The 20,505-nt window shown below is 47.9% G+C and overlaps 1 protein-coding gene across 6 annotated transcripts in view; it reads right to left on the minus strand.

Moving 5' to 3' along the window:
• The window catches only part of LOC130361122 (zinc finger protein 235-like), a 145,038-nt gene that overhangs the window by 40,553 nt on the left and 83,980 nt on the right, over window positions 1–20,505 (minus strand). For all 6 annotated transcript variants that reach the window (XR_008890883.1, XM_056563706.1, XM_056563703.1 and 3 more), the window contains exons 8-10: window positions 13,814–13,912; window positions 6,331–6,429; window positions 4,418–4,516 (exon numbers count right to left, since the gene is read on the minus strand). Coding sequence is in view for 5 of the 6 variants with exons in the window: in XM_056563706.1 (XP_056419681.1) it covers window positions 4,418–4,516; window positions 6,331–6,429; window positions 13,814–13,912 (297 nt within the window). In the remaining variant the exon portion in view is untranslated. The remainder of the gene's footprint in view (window positions 1–4,417; window positions 4,517–6,330; window positions 6,430–13,813; window positions 13,913–20,505) is intronic.

The following is a 20,505-nucleotide window of genomic DNA, read 5'->3' on the forward strand; positions in this document are numbered from 1 at the left end:
GCACACTTTTTCCTGATGTTTGTCTGGGGGGTGGAGAAGCTGACCTCTAGGAAGGACAACCATGAAAGAAGCCATAATCCTGCCTAGGAAGTCAATGACACCTATCAGAAGTTAATCGTCTGCTTGTGTTTGATGCCTGATGGGAGTGTGTCTGTCCTCATGGTCGGGGAAGATTAGGGAAGAGGTGACCACTATTTACCATAAATGCGTAGAAGAGCTGACACATACAGGACGTCTCCATACAACGTCCCAACCCAACACATGCTGGACCATCGGGAGAGGAGACCTGAGGAGCCGCACAGTATGAGGAGAGGTCTATACCATACGCTCCACATACATTACAATAACCCCTTGTCTGCCACAGCAATTTTTCATTTTTTCGTCCTCCTCTTTCATATACGGTACGAGGGATAATTTTTTGGGGGGACGGGTATTCATTTGTAAAGGTGACTATTCTTCAGAGAAGAAAAACAGAGAGCAATAATAGAGAAGTCCAGCAAACTCACCGCGTTCTAAGACCACATCTTATAGAGACAATCGGAGGGAGCCGGGAGGCTCAGAGGCTACAAACCGGTAAGTTTCCTACAAATGTACTTCTTCCAGCCTCCTCAGAGGGAGCCGGCAGAGACTGGGAGGCTCAGAGGCTACTAACCGGTAAGTTTCGTGCAAATGCACTTCTTCCGGCCTCCTCCAAGGGAGTCGGGAGGGAGACGGGAGGCTCAGAGGCTACAAAACGGTAAGTTTCGTGCAAATGCACTTCTTCCGGCCTCCTCGGAGGGAGACAGGAGGGAGACTGGAGGCTCAGAGGCTACAAACCGGTAAGTTTCATGCAAATGCACTTTTTCCGGCCTCCTCGGAGGCCGGAAGAAGTGCATTTGCACGAAACTTACCTGTTTGTAGCCTCTGAGCCTCCAGTCCCCCTCCCGGCTCCCTCCGAAGGTCTCTATAAGATGTGGTCTTAGAACGCGGTGAGTTTGCTGGACTTCTCTATAATTGCTCAACGTAGTGTCCGTTTCTTTTCCAGGCACCACCGTGTTCCCATTACAATTTCTATAGACTGTGGTCTACCGGACCCTCCATGTTTCTCATGGTTACACATTAAGGTATATTGTTGTCCGGTGCCTCCACATCTCTTTTCTTGTTTATTTCCCCGAAGAAAAACATAGACCCGGCACAGTCCTGTGTATTCAAAACTCCCCACTATGGAATCCGGTAAATCCCATAAGGTGCCGCTCCATGTGCGATGGCGTAACAGGTGGTGCTGACTAGTCACAAGTGAAAGTCTTATGTCAAAATAGTCCAAAATGTAGTAGCCAAGGGCCCGAACCAGTTCACATGCTTGGTATAAAATCTGTATTGAGGAAATACACATACAGTGCTGGAGCGGGTTCATAGACGCATGTGGAGGGGGGTGAAACTACGGGCTACGGTGCCGTTTCACGCTTCATAGCGCTTCTTCTGGCGCACACATCACTGCGTTCACAGGATATTCTTATATGAGGCTCTTAACCCTTCCGTTACCAAACCCTATCTACTATGTGAATAATACAAAAAATACATTAAAAGCATATTGTAAAAACACACGTGATGAGCGAAGACTTTATAACTGGGAATTCATTTCATTTTTCTCATTGAGACCAAGACGTCCCGTAGCATAAAACCGCAATATCCATCGGCTTCTTTATTCATTAGCAGAGAATGTTGATCCCGCCCACTCTCCAACTGTTCCGAACGCTGGAGCTGGCGCCGGGAGCTCGTGATGTCATAGCCCCGCCCCCTCAGGATGTCACGCCCCGCCCCCTCAATGCAGGTCTATGGTAGGGGGCATGACATCCTGAGGGTGCGCGGCTATGACATCACGAGCTCCCGGCGCCGGCTCCAGCGTTCGGAACAGTTGGAGAGTGGGCGGGATCAACATTCTCTGCTAATGAATAAAGAAGCCGATGGATATTGCGGTTTTATGCTACGGGACGTCTTGGTCTCAATGAGAAAAATGAAATGAATTCCCAGTTATAAAGTCTTCGCTCATCACGTGTGTTTTTACAATATGCTTTTAATGTATTTTTTGTATTATTCACATAGTAGATAGGGTTTGGTAACGGAAGGGTTAAGAGCCTCATATAAGAATATCCTGTGAACGCAGTGATGTGTGCGCCAGAAGAAGCGCTATGAAGCGTGAAACGGCACCGTAGCCCGTAGTTTCACCCCCCCTCCAGCACTGTATGCGCATTTCTTCAAGCATCTGTCTACTACTTTTGTACTATTTTTATGGCGTTAAAGGGGTACTCCGCTGCTCATCGCTTGGAACAAATTGTTTCGAACACTGGAGCTGGTGACGTCATAGTCCCGCCCCCTTATGATGTAATGCCCCTGCCCCCTCAATGCAAGTTTATGGGAGGGGGCGTGATGGCTGTCACGCCCCCTCCCATATACTTGCATTGAGGGGGCGGGGCGTGACGACATGAGGGGGTGGGGCTATGACATCACCAGCTCCAGTGTTCGGAACAATTTGTTCCAAACACTGAGCAGCGGAGTACCCCTTTAACTGTGCAGTAAGAATGACCTGATGACGTCCCCCCTTTAGGGATCATTATCAGATTTATAACTTTTTGGTTGTTTTTCCATCTTATTCTCGGGGTCAGAACAACTACAGCAATACCAAATGTATATATATATTCTGTTACTTGTTAGTGGCGCCGGGAGAGGGCTTGTTTTTATTGTTTCAGGAGTATTATTTTTGTGTACATAAGACTTTTTGATCGTTATCTTTTCTGTTTTTTTTTTAGGAAAATAAACAAAACTCATGAGGATAATTAGTAAATGAAGAAAGATGAATGAACTGTTATTCACAATTATTTCGGGTCATTAAGAATGTGGTGATACCAGGAGACAGGGGAGTCTGAGGGGAGAAAGAAGAGGACAGAGGAGTCTAGAGGGAGGAGACTAAGGAGTCTGGAGTGAGGAGGACAGAGGAGTCTGGAGGGAGGAGAACAGAGAAGACTGAAGGGAGGAGACAGGGGAGTCTGGGGGGAGACAGAAGAGGACAGAGGAGTCTAGAGGGAGGAGTCTAAGGAGTCTGGAGGAGGAGAAAAGAGGAGACTGAAGGGAGGAGACAGAGGGGTCTGGAGGAGGACAGAGGAGTCTGGAGGAGGAGGACAGAGGAGTCTGGAGGAGGACAGAGGAGTCTGGAGTGAGGAGGACAGAGGAGTCTGGAGGGAGGAGAACAGAGGAGACTGAAGGGAGGAGACAGGGGAGTCTGGGGGGAGAAAGAAGAGGACAGAGGAGTCTAGAGGGAGGAGTCTAAGGAGTCTGGAGGGAGGAGCAGAGAGGAGTCTGGAGGGAGGAGGACAGAGGAGACTGAAGGGAGGAGAGGACAGAGGAGTCTAGAGGGAGGAGACTAAGGAGTCTGGAGTGAGGAGGACAGAGGAGTCTGGAGGGAGGAGAACAGAGAAGACTGAAGGGAGGAGACAGGGGAGTCTGGGGGGAGACAGAAGAGGACAGAGGAGTCTAGAGGGAGGAGTCTAAGGAGTCTGGAGGAGGAGAAAAGAGGAGACTGAAGGGAGGAGACAGAGGGGTCTGGAGGAGGACAGAGGAGTCTGGAGGAGGAGGACAGAGGAGTCTGGAGGAGGACAGAGGAGTCTGGAGTGAGGAGGACAGAGGAGTCTGGAGGGAGGAGAACAGAGGAGACTGAAGGGAGGAGACAGGGGAGTCTGGGGGGAGAAAGAAGAGGACAGAGGAGTCTAGAGGGAGGAGTCTAAGGAGTCTGGAGGGAGGAGCAGAGAGGAGTCTGGAGGGAGGAGGACAGAGGAGACTGAAGGGAGGAGAGGACAGAGGAGTCTGGAGGAGGAGGACAGAGGAGTCTGGAGGAGGAGGACAGAGGAGTCTGGAGGAGGAGGACAGAGGAGTCTGGAGGAGGAGGACAGAGGAGTCTGGAGGAGGAGGACAGAGGAGTCTGGAGGAGGAGGACAGAGGAATCTGGAGAAGGAGGACAGAGGAGTCTGGAGGAGGAGGACAGAGGAGTCTGGAGGAGGAGGACAGAGGAGTCTGGAGGAGGAGGACAGAGGAGTCTGGAGGAGGAGGACAGAGGAATCTGGAGGAGGAGGACAGAGGAGTCTGGAGGAGGAGGACAGAGGAGTCTGGAGGAGGAGGACAGAGGGGTCTGGAGGAGGAGGACAGAGGAGTCTGGAGGAGGAGGACAGAGGAGTCTGGAGGGAGGAGGACAGAGGAGTCTGGAGGATGAGGAGAGAGGAGTCTGGAGGAGGAGGACAGAGGAATCTGCACATGTATGTTGGAGATGAGAACAGGTCCAGTTGAGGCTACATATCTGGGGCCTCTATTATGTGAGGACAAATCACTACAGTAATGGACATCAGCCAATGGGGGAATAGAGTGTCCCTGGGGTACTGATGGGACTTACCTCTGGACGCTCCTGTGGTGCTGACCGGCCCCTGGCCTCCGACCGACACCTTGATATACTCCGGTTCCTCTTGTTTGATGGGCTTGGTGGTCACTTGGCCTGGATACACAACCAAACAATATGTCACCGGTCACAGTGATGGGTACAGAGAACGAGGGTCAGGGACACGTTATACCCACTTGGGCCCCATAGATGGCCCTCAGCTTCTGTTAGGAGGTCCCTGTAGGGCCACTGTAGTCTGTAGTCGTGGCCCCGACTCACATGTGATAGGACAGAAGAACCTGGACTATAAAAGGACTTTACATTTACTCGTAAACACTAATATCAGGACATCTGACCCAGTCACCTCCGGAGCTGCACTCACTATTCTGCTGTTCCATCATGTCTTATCCTCCAGAGGTGCACTCACTATTCTGCTGTTCCATCATGTCTTATCCTCCAGAGCTGCACTCACTATTCTGCTGTTCCATCATGTCTTCTCCTCCAGAGTTGCACTCACTATTCTGCTGTTACATCATGTCTTATACTCCAGAGCTGCACTCACTATTCTTCTGTTACATCATGTCTTATCCTCCAGAGCTGCACTCACTATTCTACTTTTATATCATGTCTTATCCTCCAGAGCTGCACTCACTATTCGGCTGTTCCATCATGTCTTCTCCTCCAGAGTTGCACTCACTATTCTGCTGTTACATCATGTCTTCTCCTCCAGAGCTGCACTCACTATTCTGCTGTTACATCCTGCCTTATCCTCCAGAGCTGCACTCACTATTCTGCTGTTCCATCATGTCTTCTCCTCCAGAGCTGCACTCACTATTCTGCTGTTCCATCATGTCTTATCCTCCAGAGCTGCACTCACTATTCTGCTGTTCCATCATATCTTACCCTCCAGAGCTGCACTCACTATCCTGCTGTTACATCATGTCTTATCCTCCAGAGCTGCACTCACTATTCTGCTGTTACATCATGTCTTATCCTCCAGAGCTGCACTCACTATTCTGCTGTTACATCATGTCTTATCCTCCAGAGCTGCACTCACTATTCTGCTGTTACATCATGTCTTATACTCCAGAGCTGCACTCACTATTCTGCTGTTATATTGTGTCTTATACTCCAGAGCTGCACTCACTATCCTGCTGTTACATCATGTCTTAACCTCCAGAGCTGCACTCACTATTCTGCTGTTACATCATGTCTTATACTCCAGAGCTGCACTCACTATTCTGCTGTTACATCATGTCTTATCCTCCAGAGCTGCACTCACTATTCTGCTGTTACATCATGTCTTATCCTCCAGAGCTGCACTCACTATTCTGCTGTTACATCATATCTTATACTCCAGAGCTGCACTCACTGTTCTGCTGTTACTTCATGTCTTATCCTCCAGAGCTGCACTCACTATTCTGCTGTTACTTCATGTTTTATCCTCCAGAGCTGCACTCACTATTCTGCTGTGACATCATGCCTTATCCTCCAGAGCTGCACTCACTATTCTGCTGTGACTTCATGTCTTATACTCCAGAGCTGCACTCACTATTCTGCTGTGACATCATGTCTTATCCTCTAGTCACCTCCGGAGCTGCACTCACTGTTCTGCTGTTACTTCATGTCTTATCCTCTAGTCACCTCCGGAGCTGCACTCACTATTCTGCTGTGACATCATGTCTTATCCTCTAGTCACCTCCGGAGCTGCACTCATTGTTTTGACCATAGATTATTGGTATCTAATAGAGATTGTGCAGCTTATAGAGATATCTGGGCTGATGTTGCTATTTGATGACATCACCAGTTGTATGTGATGACATCACACATTGCCATATGGTGACATCATTGTGTAAATTATCAGTATAGACTAACAGTGGCCACCAAGGGGCGCTATGTCCCCCAATAGAGACCCCCTGGAGACATCTTACCTTTTCCTGTGGCCTCTGTGCAGTGTGGCCCCGGGCCCCGCACAGACACCTTCATGTAGTCCGGCTCCTCATAATGCATCAGCTGGGAAGACGACCATACTGTAAGCAGAAGCCAAATATATAAAAGAGGTGCCGCAGCCTCCTGACACTGAGACACTATACACAATGGAGGAAATATCCGGAAAAAGACCGGAGGAATGGCGCAATCCACCAATGGGAGGAGACAAGGGAATCCAAGAAATAACTTTATTGGTCACTCATAACGCGTTTCAGGGCGTAGGAGCCGCTTCCTCAGATGACGTGCTGTCTGACAGTGAGGTCAGGGCTAACATATATACATACCAAATTGGCGCCAATAATAATAATAATAAGCCACACCCCCTGGGTGAGATGGGGACGGACATCAAATGACATCACATCTCATGTAAACAAACATACACGTCAGCATATTAAAGGGGTACTCCACAAACTGTTCCGAAAGCTGGAGCTGGCGCCAGGAGCTCGTGATGTCATAGCCCCGCCCTCTCATGATGTCACACCCCGCCCCCTCAATGCAAGTCTATGGGAGGGGGCGTGACGTTATGACGTCATGAGCTCCCGGCTCCAGCGTTCGGATTAGTTTGTTCCAAACGCTGAGCAGCGGAGTGCCCATTTAATTCTGTATATAAAAATGTTTGGATCAGTTTGGATCCATTATTGTTCAGTTAATAAACCAAAAACAAAATGTTTTTGTTCTGAGCATGCTCAAAAGTAAAAACGGAGAAAAAACGGAGTGAAAAAAACGGATACAAACGAATGACATTAAAGGCTCATCCGTTTTCCATAGACTTCATTGTTACATTTACTGTATCCGTTCTTTCTTCCGTTTTTTTGAAGAGAGAAAACAATACAGCTTGAGACGTTTTTTTCTTCCATCAATAAATCGAAAATGAGCGCAGACGGGTACAAACGGATGTAAACAAATCCCATTCACATGAATGGGATATTTTAAAAAACGTTTTTAATCCGTTTACAGCCTGCAAGAACGGAACCGAAACAGCGATAAAAAAACCGGGGACAGACGGTGGTGTGAACGCAGCCTAATGATTGGATGTCAGTGGAGGCATCAGTTATTAGAAGCGATGTGCGTATCAGTATGAAGAATCGCTGTATCGGTGGGGACCGCGAGAAGAGGAGGAGTGAGAACTGAATGGAGGTGAAGAGCAAGATGGGCAAGATGCTAATGATGACGGCGCCAGGGCGAACAGCAATGGCGCCAGCTCTGACACGTCAAAAGCTTAGCCGATATACGTAATAGCATGCAGAGGTGCTGTGGGGCAAATAATAGGAGTAGGAGATGAGGAGTCAGGAAGTACGGAGAGTAGAAATGCAAAACCGGGGAGAGAATAGTGAGAAAAAAGAGTGAAGGAAAATAATGGGAAGACTGAAGAGAAAGGGGCGGAGCAACTCATCCATGAGATTGATAGCAGCAGACCGCTTCACTTCACATCCAATCAGTGAACAAGCAGGAAGGCGGTAGATGAAACAGGGGAATCAGGCGTAGGGCCACAGCCATATCCCACCGTTAGGTGCTTCGTCAGGCCCCTAGGGAGCAGGAAGGCGACAGATGGAAACGGGGGAATCAGGCGTTGGGCCACAGCCGTATCACACAGTTAGGTGCTTCTTCAGGCCCCGAGGGGGAATCAGGCGTCAGGCCACAGCCGTATCACACCGTTAGGTGCTTCGTCAGGCCCTGAGGGGGAATCAGGCGTCGGGCCACAGCCGTATCACACCGTTAGATGCTTCGTCAGGCCCTGAGGGGGAATCAGGTGTTGGGCCACAGCCGTATCACACAGTTAGGTGCTTCTTCAGGCCCCGAGGGGGAATCAGGCGTCGGGCCACAGCCGTATCACACAGTTAGGTGCTTCTTCAGGCCCCGAGGGGGAATCAGGCGTCAGGCCACAGCCGTATCACACAGTTAGGTGCTTCTTCAGGCCCCGAGGGGGAATCAGGCGTCAGGCCACAGCCGTATCACACCGTTAGGTGCTTCGTCAGGCCCTGAGGGGGAATCAGGCGTCGGGCCACAGCCGTATCACACCGTTAGGTGCTTCGTCAGGCCCTGAGGGGGAATCAGGCGTCGGGCCAAAGCCGTATCACACTGTTAGGTGCTTCATCAGGCCCTGCTTCACTTCACGTCCATTCGGTGAAGAAGCAGGGAGGTGGGAGATGGAAACGGGAATCAGGCATCGGGCCACAGCCGTATCACACCTAACGGTGTGACACGGCTGTGGCCCGACACCTGATTCCCCCTCGGGGGCCTGATGAAGCACCTAACGGTGTAATACGGCTGTGGCCTGATGCCTGATTCCCCTCCCCCGGGGCCGGATGAAGCACCTAACAGTGTGATATGGCTGTGGCCCGACACCTGATTCCCCCTTGGGGCCTGACAAAGCATCGAACGGTGTGATACGGCAGTGGCCTGACGCCTGATTTCCCCTCGGGGCCTGAAAAAGCACCTAACGGTGTAATACGGCTGTGGCCTGATTCCCCCGTTTCCATCTGCCGCCTCCCTGCTCCCTAGGGGCCTGACGAAGCACCTAACGGTGTGATATGGCTGTGGCCCTACGCCTGATTCCCCCGTTTCATCTACCGCCTTCCTGCTTGTTCACTGATTGGATGTGAAGTGAAGCGGTCTGCTGCTATCAATCTCATGGATGAGTTGCTCCGCCCCTTTCTCTTCAGTCTTCCCATTATTTTCCTTCACTCTTTTTTCTCACTATTCTCTCCCCGGTTTTGCATTTCTACTCTCCGTACTTCCTGACTCCTCATCTCCTACTCCTATTATTTGCCCCACAGCACCTCTGCATGCTATTACGTATATCGGCTAAGCTTTTGACGTGTCAGAGCTGGCGCCATTGCTGTTCGCCCTGGCGCCGTCATCATTAGCATCTTGCCCATCTTGCTCTTCACCTCCATTCAGTTCTCACTCCTCCTCTTCGATTTATTGATGGAAGAAAAAAACGGCTCAAGCTGTATTGTTTTCTCTCTTCAAAAAAACGGAAGAAAGAACGGATACAGTAAATGTAACATTGAAGTCTATGGAAAACAGATGAGCCTTTAATGTCATCCGTTTTTTTCACTCCGTTTTTACTTTTGAGCATGCTCAGAACAAAAACATTTCGTTTTTGGTTTATTAACTGAACAATAATGGATCCAAACTGATACAAACATTTTTATATACAGAATTAAATGGGCACTCCGCTGCTAAGCGTTTGGAACAAACTAATCCGAACGCTGGAGCTGGGAGCTCGTGATGTCATAGCCCCGCCCGTAATCGCACTCCTCCTCTTCTCGCGGTCCCCACTGATACATCGATTCTATTTACTGACATGCACAGCGTCTAATAACTGATGCTTACACTGACATCCAATCATTAGGCTGCGTTCACACGGATGTCTGTTCCCGTTCCCAAGAGCTCTCTAGATCAGGTTTTCCCCCACCATGACCACTGTACGGATGGTATTGGGCAGGTGATGGGCAGTGCCTGGTTTCCTCCAGATATGAAGCTGCCCCCACCATGATCACTGTAGGGATGGTATTGGGCAGGTGATGGGCAGTACCTGGTTTCCTCCAGACATGATGCTGCCCCCACCATGATCACTGTAGGGATGGTATTGGGCAGGTGATGGGCAGTACCTGGTTTCCTCCAGACATGAAGCTGCCCCCACCATGATCACTGTAGGGATGGTATTGGGCAGGTGATGGGCAGTGCCTGGTTTCCTCCAGATATGATGCTGCCCCCACCATGATACCTGTAGGGATGGTATTGGGCAGGTGATCGGCAGTGCCTGGTTTCCTCCAGATATGATGCTGCCCCCACCATGATCACTGTAGGGATGGTATTGGGTAGGTGATGGGCAGTACCTGGTTTCCTCCAGACATGCTGCCCCCACCATGATTACTGTAGGGATGGTATTGGGCAGGTGATGGGCAGTGCCTGGTTTCCCCCAGACATGATGCTGCCCCCACCATGATCACTGTAGGGATGGTATTGGGCAGGTGATCGGCAGTACCTGGTTTCCTCCAGATATGATGCTGCCCCCCACCATGATCACTGTAGGGATGGTATTGGGCAGGTGATGGGCAGTACCTGGTTTCCCCCAGACATAATGCTGCCCCCACCATGATCACTGTAGGGATGGTATTGGGCAGGTGATGGGCAGTACCTGGTTTCCCCCAGACATGATGCTGCCCCCACCATGATCACTGTATGGATGGTATTGGGCAGGTGATGGGCAGTACCTGGTTTCGTCCAGACATGATGCTGCCCCCACTATGATCACTGTAGGGATGGTATTGGGCAGGTGATGGGCAGTGCCTGGTTTCCTCCAGACATGATGCTGCCCCCACCATGATCACTGTAGAGATGGTATTGGGCAGGTGATGGGCAGTACCTGGTTTCCCCCAGACATGATGCTGCCCCCGCCATGATCACTGTAGGGATGGTATTGGGCAAGTGATGGGCAGTGCCTGGTTTCCTCCAGACATGATGCTGCCCCCACCATGATCACTGTAGGGATGGTATTGGGCAGGTGATGGGCAGTGCCTGGTTTCCTCCAGACATGATGCTGCCCCCACCATGATCACTGTAGGGATGGTATTGAGCAGGTGATGGGCAGTGCCTGGTTTCCTCCAGACATGATGCTGCCCCCACCATGATCACTGTAGGGATGGTATTGGGCAGGTGATGGGCAGTACCTGGTTTCCTCCAGACATGATGCTGCCCCCACCATGATCACTGTAGGGATGGTATTGGGCAGGTGATGGGCAGTGCCTGGTTTCCTCCAGACATGATGCTGCCCCCACCATGATCACTGTAGGGATGGTATTGGGCAGGTGATGGGCAGTGCCTGGTTTCCTCCAGACATGATGCTGCCCCCACCATGATCACTGTAGGGATAGTATTGGTCAGGTGATGGGCAGTACCTGGTTTTCCCCAGACATGATGCTGCCCCCACCATGATCACTGTAGGGATGGTATTGGGCAGGTGATGGGCAGTGCCTGGTTTCCTCCAGACATGATGCTGCCCCCACCATGATCACTGTAGGGATGGTATTGGGCAGGTGATGGGCAGTACCTGGTTTCCCCCAGACATGATGCTGCCCCCACCATGATCACTGTAGGGATGGTATTGGGCAGGTGATGGGCAGTACCTGGTTTCCTCCAGACATGATGCTGCCCCCACCATGATCACTGTAGGGATGGTATTGGGCAGGTGATGGGCAGTGCCTGGTTTCCCCCAGACATGATGCTGTTCCCACCATTATCACTGTAGGGATGGTATTGGGCAGGTGATGGGCAGTGCCTGGTTTCCCCCAGACATGATGCTGCCCCCACCATGATCACTGTAGGGATGGTATTGGGCAGGTGATGGGCAGTACCTGGTTTCCCCCAGACATGATGCTGCCCCCACCATGATCACTGTAGGGACGGTATTGGGCAGGTGATGGGCAGTGCCTGGTGTCCTCCAGACATGATGCTGCCCCCACCATGATCACTGTAGGGATGGTATTGGGCAGTACCTGGTTTCCCCCAGACATGATGCTGCCCCCACCATGATCACTGTAGGGACGGTATTGGGCAGGTGATGGACAGTGCCTGGTGTCCTCCAGACATGATGCTGCCCCCACCATGATCACTGTAGGGATGGTATTGGGCAGGTGATGGGCAGTGCCTGGTTTCCTCCAGACATGATGCTACCCCCACTATGATCACTGTAGGGATGGTATTGGGCAGGTGATGGGCAGTGCCTGGTGTCCCCCAGACATGATGCTGCCCCCACCATGATCACTGTAGGGATGGTATTGGGCAGGTGATGGGCAGTGCCTGGTTTCCTCCAGACATGATGCGGCCCCCACCATGATCACTGTAGGGATGGTATTCGGCAGGTGATGGGCAGTGCCTGGTTTCCTCCAGACATGATGCTGCCCCCACCATGATCACTGTAGGGATGGTATTGGGCAGGTGATGGGCAGTGCCTGGTTTCCTCCAGACATGATGCTGCCCCCACCATGATCACTGTAGGGATGGTATTGGGCAGGTGATGGGCAGTGCCTGGTTTCCTCCAGACATGATGCTGCCCCCACCATGATCACTGTAGGGATGGTATTGGGCAGGTGATGGGCAGTGCCTGGTTTCCTCCAGACATGATGCTGCCCCCACCATGATCACTGTAGGGATGGTATTGGGCAGGTGATGGGCAGTGCCTGGTTTCCTCCAGACATGATGCGGCCCCCACCATGATCACTGTAGGGATGGTATTCGGCAGGTGATGGGCAGTGCCTGGTTTCCTCCAGACATGATGCTGCCCCCACCATGATCACTGTAGGGATGGTATTGGGCAGGTGATGGGCAGTGCCTGGTTTCCTCCAGACATGATGCTGCCCCCACCATGATCACTGTAGGGATGGTATTGGGCAGGTGATGGGCAGTGCCTGGTTTCCCCCAGACATGATGCTGCCCCCGATCACTGTAGGGATGGTATTAGGCAGGTGAGGAGAGGATTCTTACTGCTATAAAGCCCGGATTGTGGAGGTTGCAGTGATGGTTCTGGACCCTTTGGAAGTTTCTTCCATCTGCACACAGGATCTTTGGAGCTCAACCACAGTGACCATTGGGTTCTTGATCTCCTCTCTTACAACGTAAATTTCCCAGGAAGTTACTGGAAGCATGTCAAATTAGATGTCCGCATTTGACATGCCTCCACTAACTTCTCCCCTCAATATGAATATATGTAATGCGACCGTCAGACATGATTTATTCAATGTATCATGCAAACATCGCACCCCTTTATTGTTGCTTACAACACTGTGTGTCATCTGACACTGTTTACACCACACGTCACCCTGCGTTTTCTCCCCGACAGGAGTGATGGCATCAGGTTGCTCTTAATTGAATCAGTTGGTGCTCATCTATTGCCCTATATACACCCTGTAATTTTAACTGTATGCACAAAAGCCAATTTTAACATTGAAGCCCAAAAACGCATCTGTTTTACTCTGGCATTGACAATAAATGACTTTATGATTTTAAGCACTTTGCTCTATGTAAGTTTATTCGCATGGATCGCACCGAGGAATCCTGGCTTGTTTCAACCCTTGTGACATACTCCCGTTCGGCAGGAGTCTACATTCTGCTGAAAACCTTGGCGGCTGCACCGTGACATTACTCAGGCTTTAATAGGTGGTTGTGTCTGACACACAACCCCAGAAGGTGAGCAGTCTTGCTTTCATTTTATAAGGATTATCTGCTCCCCCCACGAGATATTGTTCCATGAGAAGCTCTGCTGTCTTTTTCAGATATACCTGTTACTCTATTAGAAGAATAAAACTCCAGGTGACATATTCCAGGTTACCTATAATCTTATTCCAGCTGTTATATATGAGATCTAATGGATAAGAATGATGTAAGGACATTTTACACAGAGACTATGTCTGCACTCACCTGCAGGTGACAACGCCGCACCCTCTGACCCATGGCCGCCCACTGACACCTTCACATATTCCGCCTTTTCTTGTTTAATTGTCTGTGAGGTCAAACGCCCTGTAAGAAGGAGCAAAGACAAGGAACCAATCACAAGGAGGAACAAAGACAAGGAACCAATCACAAGGAGAAAAGACAAGGAACCAATCACAAGGAGAAAAGACAAGGAACCAATCACAAGGAGAAAAGACAAGGAACCAATCACAAGGAGAAAAGACTAGGAACCAATCACAAGGAGGAACAAAGACAAGGAACCAATCACAAGGAGGGACAAGGAACCAATCACAAGGAAAGACAAAGACAAGGAACCAATCACAAGGAGGAACAAAGACAAGGAACCAATCACAAGGAGAAAAGACAAGGAACCAATCACAAGGAGGGACAAAGACAAGGAACCAATCACAAGGAGGGACAAAGACAAGGAACCAATCACAAGGAGGGACAAAGACTAGGAATCAATCACAAGGAGGGACAAAGACAAGGAATCAATCACAAGGAGGGACAAAGACAAGTAACCAATCACAAGGCGGGACAAAGATAAGGAACCAATCACAAGGAGGGACAAAGACTAGGAACCAATCACAAGGAGGGACAAAGACTAGGAACCAATCACAAGGAGGAACAAAGACAAGGAACCAATCACAAGGAGGGACAAAGACAAGGAACCAATCCCAAGGAGGAACAAAGACAAGGAACCAATCCCAAGGAGGGACAAAGACTAGGAACCAATCCCAAGGAGGGACAAAGACAAGGAACCAATCACAAGGAGGGACAAAGACAAGAAACCAATCACAAGGAGGGACCAAGACAAGGAACCAATCACAAGGAGGGACAAAGACAAGGAACCAATCACAAGGAGGGACAAAGACAAGGAACCAATCACAAGGAGAAAAGACAAGGAACCAATCACAAGGAGAAAAGACAAGGAACCAATCACAAGGAGAAAAGACAAGGAACCAATCACAAGGAGAAAAGACTAGGAACCAATCACAAGGAGGAACAAAGACAAGGAACCAATCACAAGGAGGGACAAAGACTAGGAACCAATCATAAGGAGGAACAAAGACAAGGAACCAATCACAAGGAGGGACAAGGAACCAATCACAAGGAAAGACAAAGACAAGGAACCAATCACAAGGAGGAACAAAGACAAGGAACCAATCACAAGGAGAAAAGACAAGGAACCAATCACAAGGAGGGACAAAGACAAGGAACCAATCACAAGGAGGGACAAAGACAAGGAACCAATCACAAGGAGGGACAAAGACAAGGAATCAATCACAAGGAGGGACAAAGACTAGGAATCAATCACAAGGAGGGACAAAGACAAGGAATCAATCACAAGGAGGGACAAAGACAAGTAACCAATCACAAGGCGGGACAAAGATAAGGAACCAATCAAAAGGAGGGACAAAGACTAGGAACCAATCACAAGGAGGGACAAAGACTAGGAACCAATCACAAGGAGGAACAAAGACAAGGAACCAATCACAAGGAGGGACAAAGACAAGGAACCAATCCCAAGGAGGAACAAAGACAAGGAACCAATCCCAAGGAGGGACAAAGACTAGGAACCAATCACAAGGAGGGACAAAGACAAGGAACCAATCACAAGGAGGGACAAAGACAAGAAACCAATCACAAGGAGGGACCAAGACAAGGAACCAATCACAAGGAGGAACAAAGACAAGGAACCAATCACAAGGAGGGACAAAGACAAGGAACCAATCACAAGGAGGAACAAAGACTAGGAACCAATCACAAGGAGGGACAAAGACTAGGAACCAATCACAAGGAGGGACAAAGACAAGTAACCAATCACAAGGCGGGACAAAGATAAGGAACCAATCACAAGGAGGGACAAAGACTAGGAACCAATCACAAGGAGGGACAAAGACAAGGAACCAATCACAAGGAGGGACAAAGACTAGGAACCAATCACAAGGAGGGACAAAGACTAGGAACCAATCACAAGGAGGAACAAAGACAAGGAACCAATCACAAGGAGGGACAAAGATAAGGAACCAATCACAAGGAGGAACAAAGACTAGGAACCAATCACAAGGAGGAACAAAGACAAGGAACCAATCACAAGGAGGGACAAAGATAAGGAACCAATCACAAGGAGGAACAAAGACTAGGAACCAATCACAAGGAGGGGCAAAGACAAGGAACCAATCACAAGGAGGGACAAAGACAAGGAACCAATCACAAGGAGGGACAAAGACTAGGAACCAATCACAAGGAGGGGCAAAGACAAGGAACCAATCACAAGGAGGGACAAAGACTAGGAACCAATCACAAGGAGGGACAAAAACAAGGAACCAATCACAAGGAGGGACAAAGACAAGGAACCAATCACAAGGAGGGACAAAGACAAGGAACCAATCACAAGGAGGGACAAAGACAAGGAACCAATCACAAGGAGGGACCAAGACTAGGAACCAATCACAAGGAGGAACAAAGACAAGGAACCAATCACAAGGAGGGACAAAGACAAGGAACCAATCACAAGGAGGGCCAAAGACAAAAACAGGTAATGCAGTATTAACAACCTGCAGTCTTATGTAAGATGACAGGTAACACATGAGGTGTGCAGGTAATTCAGTAATACCCTGCAGTCCTATGTAACAGGTACCACATGAGGTGTGCAGGTAATTCAGTAATAACCTGCAGTCCTATGTAACAGGTAACACATGAGGTGTGCAGGTAATTCAGTAATAACCTGCAGTCCTATGTAACAGGTAACACATGAGGTGTGCAGGTAATTCAGTAATAACCTGCAGTCCTATGTAACAGGTAACACATGAGGTGTGCAGGTAATTCAGTAATAACCTGCAGTCCTATGTAACAGGTAACACATGAGGTGTGCAGGTAATTCAGTAATAACCTGCAGTCCTATGTAACAGGTAACACATGAGGTGTGCAGGTAATTCAGTAATAACCTGCAGTCCTATGTAACAGGTAACACATGAGGTGTGCAGGTAATTCAGTAATAACCTGCAGTCCTATGTAACAGGTAACACATGAGGTGTGCAGATAATTCAGTAATAACTTGCAGTCCTATGTAACAGGTAACACATGAGGTGTGCAGGTAATTCAGTAATAACTTGCAGTCCTATGTAACAGGTAACACATGAGGTGTGCAGATAATTCAGTAATACCCTGCAGTCCTATGTAAGAGGTAACATATGAGAAGTACAGGTAATTCAGTAATAACCTGCAGTCCTATGTAACAGGTAACACATGAGGTGTGCAGGTAATTCAGTAATAACCTGCAGTCCTATGTAACAGGTAACACATGAGGTGTGCAGGTAATTCAGTAATAACCTGCAGTCCTATGTAACAGGTACCACATGAGGTGTGCAGGTAATTCAGTAATAACCTGCAGTCCTATGTAACAGGTAACACATGAGGTGTGCAGATAATTCAGTAATAACTTGCAGTCCTATGTAACAGGTAACACATGAGGTGTGCAGATAATTCGGTAATAACCTGCAGTCCTATGTAACACATGAGGTGTGCAGGTAATTCAGTAATAACTTGCAGTCCTATGTAACAGGTAACACATGAGGTGTGCAGATAATTCAGTAATACCCTGCAGTCCTATGTAACAGGTAACACATGAGGTGTGCAGATAATTCAGTAATAACCTGCAGTCCTATGTAACAGGTACCACATGAGGTGTGCAGGTAATTAAGTAATAACCTGCAGTCCTATGTAACAGGTAACACATGAGGTGTGCAGATAATTCAGTAATAACCTGCAGTCCTATGTAACAGGTAACACATGAGGTGTGCAGGTAATTCAGTAATAACTTGCAGTCCTATGTAACAGGTAACACATGAGGTGTGCAGGTAATTCAGTAATAACCTGCAGTCCTATGTAACAGGTAACACATGAGGTGTGCAGATAATTCAGTAATAACCTGCAGTCCTATGTAACAGGTACCACATGAGGTGTGCAGGTAATTAAGTAATAACCTGCAGTCCTATGTAACAGGTAACACATGAGGTGTGCAGATAATTCAGTAATAACCTGCAGTCCTATGTAACAGGTAACACATGAGGTGTGCAGGTAATTCAGTAATAACTTGCAGTCCTATGTAACAGGTAACACATGAGGTGTGCAGGTAATTCAGTAATAACCTGCAGTCCTATGTAACAGGTAACACATGAGGTGTGCAGGTAATTCAGTAATAACCTGCAGTCCTATGTAACAGGTAACACATGAGGTGTGCAGGTAATTCCGTAATAACCTGCAGTCCTATGTAACAGGTAACACATGAGGTGTGCAGGTAATTCAGTAATAACCTGCAGTCCTATGTAACAGGTAACACATGAGGTGTGCAGATAATTCAGTAATACCCTGCAGTCCTATGTAACAGGTAACACATGAGGTGTGCAGGTAATTCAGTAATAACCTGCAGTCCTATGTAACAGGTAACACATGAGGTGTGCAGGTAATTCAGTAATAACCTGCAGTCCTATGTAACAGGTACCACATGAGGTGTGCAGGTAATTCAGTAATAACCTGCAGTCCTATGTAACAGGTAACACATGAGGTGTGCAGATAATTCAGTAATAACTTGCAGTCCTATGTAACAGGTAACACATGAGGTGTGCAGATAATTCGGTAATAACCTGCAGTCCTATGTAACACATGAGGTGTGCAGGTAATTCAGTAATAACTTGCAGTCCTATGTAACAGGTAACACATGAGGTGTGCAGATAATTCAGTAATACCCTGCAGTCCTATGTAACAGGTAACACATGAGGTGTGCAGATAATTCAGTAATAACCTGCAGTCCTATGTAACAGGTACCACATGAGGTGTGCAGGTAATTAAGTAATAACCTGCAGTCCTATGTAACAGGTACCACATGAGGTGTGCAGGTAATTAAGTAATAACCTGCAGTCCTATGTAACAGGTAACACATGAGGTGTGCAGATAATTCAGTAATAACCTGCAGTCCTATGTAACAGGTAACACATGAGGTGTGCAGGTAATTCAGTAATAACTTGCAGTCCTATGTAACAGGTAACACATGAGGTGTGCAGGTAATTCAGTAATAACCTGCAGTCCTATGTAACAGGTAACACATGAGGTGTGCAGATAATTCAGTAATAACCTGCAGTCCTATGTAACAGGTACCACATGAGGTGTGCAGGTAATTAAGTAATAACCTGCAGTCCTATGTAACAGGTAACACATGAGGTGTGCAGATAATTCAGTAATAACCTGCAGTCCTATGTAACAGGTAACACATGAGGTGTGCAGGTAATTCAGTAATAACTTGCAGTCCTATGTAACAGGTAACACATGAGGTGTGCAGGTAATTCAGTAATAACTTGCAGTCCTATGTAACAGGTACCACATGAGGTGTGCAGGTAATTCAGTAATAACTTGCAGTCCTATGTAACAGGTACCACATGAGGTGTGCAGATAATTCAGTAATAACCTGCAGTCCTATGTAACAGGTAACACATGAGGTGTGCAGGTAATTCAGTAATAACCTGCAGTCCTATGTAACAGGTAACACATGAGGTGTGCAGGTAATTCAGTAATAACCTGCAGTCCTATGTAACAGGTAACACATGAGGTGTGCAGATAATTCAGTAATAACCTGCAGTCCTATGTAACAGGTAACACATGAGGTGTGCAGATAATTCAGTAATAACCTGCAGTCCTATGTAACAGGTAACACATGAGGTGTGCAGGTAATTCAGTAATAACCTGCAGTCCTATGTAACAGGTAACACATGAGGTGTGCAGGTAATTCAGTAATAACCTGCAGTCCTATGTAACAGGTAACACATGAGGTGTGCAGGTAATTCAGTAATAACCTGCAGTCCTATGTAACAGGTAACACATGAGGTGTGCAGGTAATTCAGTAATAACCTGCAGTCCTATGTAACAGGTAACACATGAGGTGTGCAGGTAATTCAGTAATACCCTGCAGTCCTATGTAACAGGTAACATATGAGAAGTACAGGTAAAGCAGTCCCATGTAATGCACACAGTGAGTTGTGTATTCAGGGCTGAGTGTATGATAAGAGGTTAATACATGAGCGGCTGGATCTATAGATAATATTATCCCCTTGTGTTGTGGCCCCCGGGGGCCGGCTCAGCGCTGGTGTCATTTCTATATTCAGATGAACACAGGAGACGTCTCAGAAGGAGCTGCGGCCCTCTCCTCCGGGGCCCCGGGGCTCAGCTGCCGGACGTCCCCCCCGGTATATATAATAAGTGATAACAACACCCAGAGGAAGCAACAAAAATACAGCAAGCGCCATCTCCGATAATAACCGCAACACGATAACTTGTCTAAGGTTACTGACAAAACTACAACATAACTCATCCAATATACTGTAATATAACATATAAAGTAATATAAAATACAATGTAACATCAATCCAATATAATGTAATATAATATACAACGTAACAAAAATCCAATATACTGTAATATAACATATAAAGTAATATAAAATACAATGTAACATCAATCCAATATAATGTAATATAATATACAACATAACATAAATCCAATATACTGTAATCTAATATATAAAGTAATATAAAATACAATGTAACATCAATCCAATATACTGTAATATAATATACAACATAACATCAATCCAATATACTGTA

Source organism: Hyla sarda, chromosome 3 (genome assembly GCF_029499605.1).
Source record: "Hyla sarda isolate aHylSar1 chromosome 3, aHylSar1.hap1, whole genome shotgun sequence".
NCBI classification, from domain to species: Eukaryota; Metazoa; Chordata; class Amphibia; order Anura; family Hylidae; genus Hyla; species Hyla sarda.